Here is a 9,434-nt window from a genome sequence, read left to right on the forward strand (position 1 = left end):
AGTACTGAAAGTCAGAGACCACCATTTTATTTAGTTAAATTCCAGTCAAAGTGCCATTATGTAAAAAGTATTCAAAAGTTGGTAATTAGTGTGTCCAGCCTTTGTCTTTATTACTGTTTCTATTCTTTTCAGGAGAGTCAGTTTCAGTTTTTCAAAGAAATCTGCAGGGATGTTTTTCTACATCTCCAAAGTTCAGTCTTAGAGGTTGGTTGCATTTTTCTGCTTCTCACAATCCAAGTAATTACAAATTTAGACTCATCATTTCACAGTACTAGCTAAAATAAACATTACTGAAAGTGTGGAAGATCTGTATTGGGTGATGCAGTGCAGTGTTTGCCCACTATATATATATATATATATATATATATATATATATGTGTGTACTCCCACACACACACATATTCTACATAAGCCTGAAAACCGGATTAGTTCTCCTTAAAAAGGGATTTAGTATATCTACTAGCAATTATCAGAACAAAGAAATTCCAAGAATTCCTGACCAAGTTAGTTCATTGTTAATTGTTGTGGTTTTGCTTGGTGTCATTTTCTCAGGTTGAGATGCAGTGAGTCACTGTGGAATATGCTAATAATTTTCATATAATGAATACCTGCACACATACACCTAAAGTACTGCTGTATATATCACAGTCTGAACAAAACCTTGCGTCTCCCTTTTTGCCTAATTTAAAAACAATTTCAAAATATTTCTTGCCTTTTACATATGTTGGCATAATGGAAGGACCAGTAGAAATGGCCCAAAAACACTGGGATTTTCCTTCCCCTGAAAAGTTACCTTTTTGGAGATAATAGATTTTGTTCAGACAGTGACGATATATACGTTAGTACCAAAGCCATAATAGACATCAGCACATAAATACATTACAAGTTATTATGTTAACTTAAGCAAAGGCTAAACTGAGCAATTGATTGAAACGTATTCTAGCATCAACAGGTTTCAGTAAACACATTAAAAAAAAAGAAGCACACTAAAATGTCCTGATAACCTCTATTGATGTCCATCTACTAATAACTTACCAAATCCTTCAAAGTCTAAATTTTTGTTGACAACGACATCAAGCAGCGAAACTCCAGTTAAAGTGTTCACTGAGATTCTCTTTCCATCACGATTTACGAAGTGAATGGTTGCCCTCTCCTCTGCCCTGCAACAAGAGAAAGGAAAGAGAGATTAAAGGAGTGCTTTGAGCAAATTTGTTCAGGCTGTTAGCCATGCTTTCTTTGTAGGGTTTTACCAGCATAATGTTTGGATTTTGTCTTTGCAATGCAGAAAAACCATATATCCACATATTCAGCCTATAAGCAGTTTAGCCCCGCCCATTCAGAGTGAAGTTATAAAGAGTGTTTCACCCAGGACTACTCTGTGAATGAGGCACAGTACAGGGCAGCCAGTAAGAACAGGAGTCATTTATATATCAGTATTAAAGGTACAGTAACAAAAACAATCTGTCTAACTCGAAGTTTCAAAATGGTTATGTAAAAATGAAGTATGACTGTTTTTGGTATACAACCTCACACAAACATTGTAAGTGAACTTCAAGGTAAAAAAAATATATTAAATACAAAAAAGGTCTCTATGTTTACTTGTTAATTCATTAAATCAAAGATGGAGCTAAATCAAGGGTAAAGTCCTTGGCTAACTAAGGCCTCTTTTCCACTGCAGGGCTGAACAGTTCTAAACACAGAGGATAACCATTCCAGTGGCATTTCAACATGAGCATGGGTTAACGTGGAATGGTTAAAAGCTGGGCTCAGCACGTTAGCTAACCGTGTTCAGGGTTGATGTAACATCATAGCTATTCACTGATTTGTTCCATGTTTATGTTGGTATCGTGTCTGCTGCATTATTTCAAACTCAAAAACAACCAAATAGATTCAGTTTGCTCGCTAGGTCGCCAATAAATGAAAGCAGTGCACAATTTTAAATCCACCGTTCAATAAACGTCAAAACTTCAATCTAACACCAGTTTCTAAATGTTAAACAGTGCTGCTAACCAGGAGAGAGTAGCATAAGTAGCATGATAACAGCTCTTCTGGCCAGAGAACAGGTTTGACTCTGACTAAAGAAAGTTTTAATGCAGATTTAGATGATAATGACTTAAGTCTGAGGAAGAGAAGTTGAGAGGCCGGTGTTAGAGGGACAGAAAACAGATATTACATATATGTTTGGATCTGTAGCCTCTTAACTAAGCTAATGCTGGCTGGCTCCTCTCTCCTAGCCATCGTAGCTAGTGAGAACCAAAATGCACCCCAGTACAGGTTTGATTTGAATAACTGGTGCTCTGCTATCACAAGTTACTTATTTCAAAACTTATTTCAGTGAGAGCAAAGTTGACTGATTGGTGTTGGAGTGACAGAAAGTGTAAACTGAACCTGTTATGTAGCGTTTTAAGCTAGTTTGCTAGGCTAAGCTAACGCGAGTGTAAAGTGCCTCTTACCACAGTACAGTCTCAGTTCCAGTGAAAAGAAGCTTAAAAATACCTGTTTAAAGGATAAAGACTCATATCTGAGATCACAAATTCAAATGTTTGGTGTTGAAGTGACAGTAAAAATAAAAAGTAGTAGTAGTTCTGTGGTGTGAGCTGTACCCTGCTGGACTACACTAATGCTAGCATAGCCACTAATGCTAACACCCATTTTAAAGAATCTGAGAGCATGCTAAGAGACTGGTGTTGGAGTGACAACCGGAATCAAACATGTGTTGTGGTGTATGGTGTGTGTAGGTAATAGGCTGTTAGTAGTTAGCCATTCTTTTGTGTAGTTTTCTTCAGTATGTCCTGGTTCTGATTTAGCAGCACAGCTGATGTGCTCTTGCGGTCTCACAAGTCCGACCCAGCACAGAACGGCTTAGTACGGTCCTGAGAACCATTTAGCTTTACAGTGGAAAAGAGGCCTAACACTCCTACACAGAGAAAACAACAGAATAAAACTGGGCCTTTATGGTCTTTTGTCAAGAACCAAATCCCACACAAATCCTGATTTCAGAAGCTGGCTCTGAACAGATGACCTCCAGGAAGAATTTCAAATTCGAAGCGCACGCATGCATGGCATTTGAAAACTGAAGTTGCGGTTAAAAATTCAGTCTCATTGTTTGATAAGGTATTAAACATTAAACAGCTTGGCAAGTGAGGCAGGTCTTTCCCGGCAAAATGGGCTTTTGTGTTTTTTTGTTAGTTTTTTTCAAAGGATTTCATGTCTAACCTTTGCAGATGTTTAATTTGTTTTAATTGTGAGGGCATTAGGACCAGCAAAATTTTTAAAAAGTTTCATTTAAAAAAAAACAAAACATTTTTTAGGTTCAGGTTAGCATTCAGTTTTGGCTTAGGACCCCTTTCAATATTTTTTTTAACACACCAACTTCGATTCACATTTCACGTTTACTCATACTTTTAGTTGGATCATTCATTGATTTTTGGTGGGAGGCTAATATTGGCTGCTCTCTCACCAAATGGATGCTTGAGATGTGCATCACACCAGAGATGTTATAAAGGAGGAGACTGGACTGGTTGGGAAATGAATGGGAAAGCTTGTAACATTCAACATGGCATCTGTTTGCGGAGAAAGTCCCACCCTTCAAGAAACAGAGACAATCAGCTTGCTGTTTATGCTGCGAGTGGGAAAAGCCCCCCTCATTATGTAGATCTGTGTAAGCATAGTAGTCAGAAAAAAACCCCAAAAAAAAACAAGCTTTTTGTGAGTTATTGAGCCAACCCCTACAAACTCTTTATGAGTTTTTAATCAGATTTTAGCAGTGACGATCCAAATAACCCCAAACACATTCAGCAATGTTAAGGCCTGGATTCTGGGGTGGTCAGACCGTTGTTCTGAGAACACCAGCAGTATTTCTCAGAACATTTAATCTTCTCAGAAATATCTTCTGAAAAATTAACAGTTTTTACTTAATGGCCAGTTTGATTTGAAATTAAATAAATGAAGGGTGGTCTTTGAGTTTGAGCACTGTATACGTAATACATATGAGATATATTATTATTACATATAGGTATTTACCGACATTTAACTCCCACGTCTTGACATTGTGTAAACACAAACATCTATGTGTGTTTGTGTGAACCAAAAAAAAAAACAAAACAAAAAAAACAACTAATTTATTGAACCACCTGCTGTGTTGCTTGTTGAGCTGTTGGGGTGGGGTGGGGGTGCAGTACTGGGAAAGTAGGCCATAAGCTGCATTAAGAACCTTAGCCTAATCCAACTTTCACATTTTGAAAAAAGTCTTTCTTTCAGTATGAGGAGAAAACGGACCCTTTGTCTATATGAAGATATGTAGAAAAATTTAATAATAGCCTTTTATAACCTTGGTTAAGTTAAAAGATAATCATCTCTCTTTCAGAGGTCAGTAGAAAGTATATTGCAAAAACATTTGCAGCTTTTAAACTTAAAAAGTTACCAAGTTAACTTGAAATTTTGAGATAATTACACTTGTAATATTAACATAATAACAGAATAATTAGCTTTACATTTGTTAATTATTTGAAGTTCAATGGACTCAACATTTCAAGGTAACCCAGTTACTTTTTTGAGTTTAAAAGCAAAACATTTTGCTGTATTTAAAACATTTTGCTCCATTTGTGCATCTTTCTGAGTATTCTCATATGATAATAATAGTTTTAGGGTTTATTTCACTCTGTTGTGTTGGTTCAGCTTTTTAATTGCTTTACTGTTGCTCACACCTCTCACTTTGCTCCAATAAGAGAAGAATGGAGCTTAACAATGTTCAGTTCCTTTGCCGATAGGTGAACTTTCCTGCAGGTCTGTTGCTGTCATATGGGGGTTTTGCTTTGCCTTTCTGGCCAGCATATGAGTGGTTCTACCCGAGGGTTTTCTTGATCTTCCAGATCTTGCCTCAACTTCCACAGTTCCTCTTAACTGCCATTTCTGACTGACGTTTTGGACAGTGTAAATTGAAAAATGGAAGCACTTTGATATCTTTTCATAGCCTTCCCCTACTTTCTAGGCATCAATAGCTTAATTTTCAGATCCTCAGTCAGCTGCTTAGATGAGCCCATGAGCCCATGGCTGTTGTGTGTTAGCATTTCTACTGCAGGAATTCTTGGACCTGATCAGTTTTACACAGGTTTTTATTTAGCTTTCTATTCAGCTGATGTCAATTCCAGAGTGTAGTGAATTCTCTGACTTTTCAAACCTGCTGACACTCAACAACCATGGGCTAAGCAGGAGGCTGAGGATCTGATAATGAAGCTAGTTGATGCCATGAAATGGCAGTTAAGGGGAAATGTAAAAGTTGAGGCAAGATCTGGAAGACCAAGAAAACTCCTGGATAGAGCTGCTCAAATGCTGTCCAGAAAAGCAAAGCAAAACCCCCATATGACAGCAAAGGACCTGCAAGAAGGTTTAGCTGACACAGGAGTTGTGCACAGTTGTACTGTGCAGATTTGCTTGCAAAAACATGATCTGCATCTCACAAACGTCAACATCTTAAGTGTGCAAAACAACATCTAGATATACCAGAGGCATTAAGAAAACAAGAGCTGTGGAATGATTAAGTATAAAATGAACTCTTTGGCCACATTCACCAAAGTATATTTGGAGAAAAGGAGCAGCATTTGATGAAAAGAACACCTTGCCAACGGTCAAGCAGGAGAGGATCTATTATGCTTTAGGGTTGTGTGGCAGCCAGGGGCACAGGAGACATAGCACAGGTAAATGGAAGAGTGGATTCTGCTGCATATGAGCAAGTATTGGAAGCAAATGTTACAGGGAAGAAATTCAAGCTGAAAAGAGTTTGGCTTCTACAACAGGACAATGACCTAAAATATATCTCAAAATCCACCAAGACCTACTTCAAGAAACTGCAACAGCGGAGGTATTAGTAAAGTAACAGCCATTTAACAGTGATGTTCACAATATCAACTGCATTAACATTAACACACTTTTACATTAACCTGCAGTTAAATACATACATTTTCGGCAACTCTGTTGCCAGTATACAACCGCAAAGATTACAGTAAAGCTGTTTACAGTGAAGCTATTTGCAGGTATATAGAAGTTAAACTGTAGGTCTGTTGTTTTTCTTTGTTTTGCAAGTTTTTACTTTACAACACCAGTAGTAAAGTAATTTGCATAGAAGTCACATTGTAAACATTAAAGCCATTTACTGGCTTTACTGAGTTCTACTGTATCCTTTGGCAACTCTGTAACCAGCGAAAAGTTACAAAGTTTACTGTAAAGTTTTACAGTGCAGCCATTTTCTAATTTACAGAGGTTAAACTGCAGGTGTTGCTGCAGTAAGGCCTTATAGCTCAACATCATTTACAGCAGTGTATTGTTTCTGCACTCTACAGTTACTACAATACTATTTGGAAACTCTGCTGCCAGTGAATATAACTGTAAAGTTTACAGTAAAGTTTTTTATCACAGGTTTAAATGCAATAAGACCTAAAGATGCGTATGTGTGTTCGTACCTGAGTGCTGGGCCTGAGCTCACTCCTCTAGCATTGCTGAAAATGCAGCCAGGCTGTCGGAAGCGTCCACATGTTGTTGCGCGGGCAGCAGTCAGGCCCAGCAGGAGCAGCCTGGAGGAGAGAGGGGACGCAGACATGGCAGATACACTCCACTGCAGAGGGAAGTTAGAGAGAGGCAGAGTAAAGAAATGACTGGGCCTCTGCATGAAGGGGTTTTATTATGCACCTCCTTCTCCTCCTCATCACATGCACCTCTCTCTCATAATCTCTCTCTCTCTCTCTCTCTCCCTCTCTCTCCCAGCTGCCCCCCTGACTTTAGCCTTGCTCTCTCCCTCTCTCTCTCTTTCTCTCTTTCTCAAGTTCACTTTACTGACATGATAAAAGTACATTTGTATTGTCAAAGCATTGCATTCATACTTTCTCTCGCTCTTATTCATTCTTCATAGGACCCTCTCTCTTTTTCTCTCTCACCCTTTCTCTATCTCAATTATACTCTCTTAGCCTCTCTCTCCCTCTCTCTGTTTCACGCATACTTTCTCTCACCCTTTCTCTCTCTCTCTTTCATACTCCTAGCCTCTCTATCTCTCTCTCTTTCACTGATACTTTCTCTCGCTGTCGTTCATTCTTTCTAAGCCCCCTCTCTCTCTTTCTCTCACCCTTTCTCTCTCACTCATACTCTCTTAGCCCCTTTCTCTCTCTCTCTCACCCTGTCTCTTTCTCTCTCACTCATACGGTCTTAGCACCTCTCTCTCTCTCTCTCTCTCTCTCTCTCTCTCTCTCTCTCTCTCTTGTAATTTCTCATTCTGATGTGTACAGAAGAGTTTGTTGCTGGCACTCGGTCGGCCTGAGTTTTCAAAAAAAAAAACCCAGTCAGCTCTCTGCAGCCCCTCAGTACTGTTACAATAGACTTTCTGGTGGTTCTGCATCAACACAGAAAGATCTGAAAAATGATCAAACATAAACAAGTCAAGAAAAAAACTGTAATGCATACATCAAGTAAACGCAGCCAATGAAACACGTCTGAGAAACGTCTGCCAGAAGTCCACAGTAAAACGGTTTTAAGTGTATTTGTGCCGTTTCTAAGCGCTAACATGTTTCTGCTGGGCCTACACCTTATTCAGTCTACATGCACAGTCATATGAGGGAAGTAGGCCAGCTGCAGATTACAGGGCTGAAGTAGAAGGTTATGGCCTCCTGCCAGGCAGTGAAACCTCAGGGTTTTTTGGTTTGATCCTGGGGTTGGCACCAAAAATCTTGACCCATTTCCAGAAGGATTAATTCAGGTCATCTTTATAGTCATTATATCAGAACCGTGTAACAAAAGCTTCTTCTTCTCAATATATACGGTACACAGAATAATACGGAAAGTGTAGTTGTATGTTATGCATACCAGCCGAATCACTCCGATAGTAATGTATTGATTTTTCACTCAATTCTATTTTTAGCAAACTAACACATTTTCAGTGCTGGGACAATAACAATTTTGAAAAATCAATAAATCAGAGACATAATAAAATAAAATGAAATTTATGTCAATAATTTCATTATTTTTGGGGGGAAAAGTTAATACTATAAAAAAGTGGCATCTCAACTTAACTTTAAACTTTAACTTTTTAAATGTCTGTATGCATCTATTATATCTATCTATTTATACTCTGAGAGAGAAAGGGTGACCTCTGTCTACCACATATAAAATTATAATACCTCTTTTGAAACATCCAAATTAGAACAGATGAAGAGTTAGACTGGCTCGCAATGGGGCAGCAGTTACATTCTGACGCATTTAGGCACCAGAATGTAACTGCTGCAGTGTTTAAGGTGGGATGGAAAATTAGAAAAAGGCAGTTCTAGACTGAACTCATTTAAAGCTTCTAAAAGACATTCTTTGTTTTATTTGAAGCTTTTGACAGACATATTAGCATATAGTTTACCTTGTAGCAGTTTCATAGTGACTCTTCCAGTAGTGAGCTCAGGTATAGAGCTGCTGCCGCTGTTTTCCATTTCTGATTAAGCTACTTATTCATTCAGTGATGTATCTAGAACTTCTGGAAGACTTAAAGTGATGTTTTTTCTCACAAAATTGGTCCCACCCATTGGAAACCAAAACATGATTGGCTGATTCCTCTGTTATGCTGATAGAAAATCTAAGGTGTTAGGACTTCTCTTCAGCTCCTGAAGTCCTAACCAATAGGAGAGCTTGCTTAGCTATACCTACCTAGACACCACAGAGAAAAGGAATTCCTGAATGGTCAATTTTCTGCCTTGTGTTTCAAGAATTTAACCCTTTTGCTTCCATCCTAAACTCAACAATGAAACAAGAGTAGTGCTGTAATACTTGTAGAGTGTAAATACAATCATGATTCTGTTGAATAAAAATGAACTAAAAATTACAGACATGTATTTTTTAGTTACCAGAAATCATTATGCCTTCTCTGAAGGCCTAGAAGGTCCTGAGAGCTCCCATCTAGATATGTTAGTTACATATTCAGTACAGTTTCCATTTTAACCCAGAAGGAGGTGATAGCCTTAAGGCCTCTTCACACCAAGTCAGAGTTTTACAACCAAAAAAGGCATGGGAAGTTTTGAAAATGTACATAGTGGCAGGTCAAATCTGATAAAATGAGCACACACAAATTTCACAAACAGCTTTGTTATTCATTAATTTCATCTTTGGCTTTCTGTACAGCCAAACTCACATCTGGTAGAAGTGCAAGTAAATTTGAGTGTCATGTTTTAACAGTGTGAAAAATGTCTGAATTGTGGTTAATTAATCAAAATTATTGTTGATAACATCAATTATACCAGCATAACAGTAAAAATAAATAATGATAATACCAATAACTGCACACAGCTATCCTTGTGCTAAGGTGGGCAACCTCCATTTGTCCTCCTTTGTTTTGGTGTCGTATGACAGTTTCCTGAATGAGATGCAGAGTAGTTCATACATCATTCAGGACGATCAAATCTGTGCTTGTT

At 38.1% G+C, this 9,434-nt stretch overlaps 1 protein-coding gene across 1 annotated transcript in view; it reads right to left on the reverse strand.

The window, feature by feature from the left end:
- Positions 1-6,915, reverse strand: part of fdx1 (ferredoxin 1) — an 8,167-nt gene extending 1,252 nt beyond the window's left edge. Inside the window, exons 1-2 of the mRNA XM_036574408.1 lie at positions 6,459-6,915; positions 1,036-1,160 (exon numbers count right to left, since the gene is read on the reverse strand). Coding sequence (XP_036430301.1) covers positions 1,036-1,160; positions 6,459-6,664 — 331 coding nt within the window. The 5' untranslated portion in view covers positions 6,665-6,915. The remainder of the gene's footprint in view (positions 1-1,035; positions 1,161-6,458) is intronic.
- Between the last annotated feature and the right edge of the window lie 2,519 nt (positions 6,916-9,434).

Source organism: Colossoma macropomum, unplaced genomic scaffold (assembly GCF_904425465.1).
Source record: "Colossoma macropomum unplaced genomic scaffold, Colossoma_macropomum, whole genome shotgun sequence".
In the NCBI taxonomy this organism is placed as follows: Eukaryota; Metazoa; Chordata; class Actinopteri; order Characiformes; family Serrasalmidae; genus Colossoma; species Colossoma macropomum.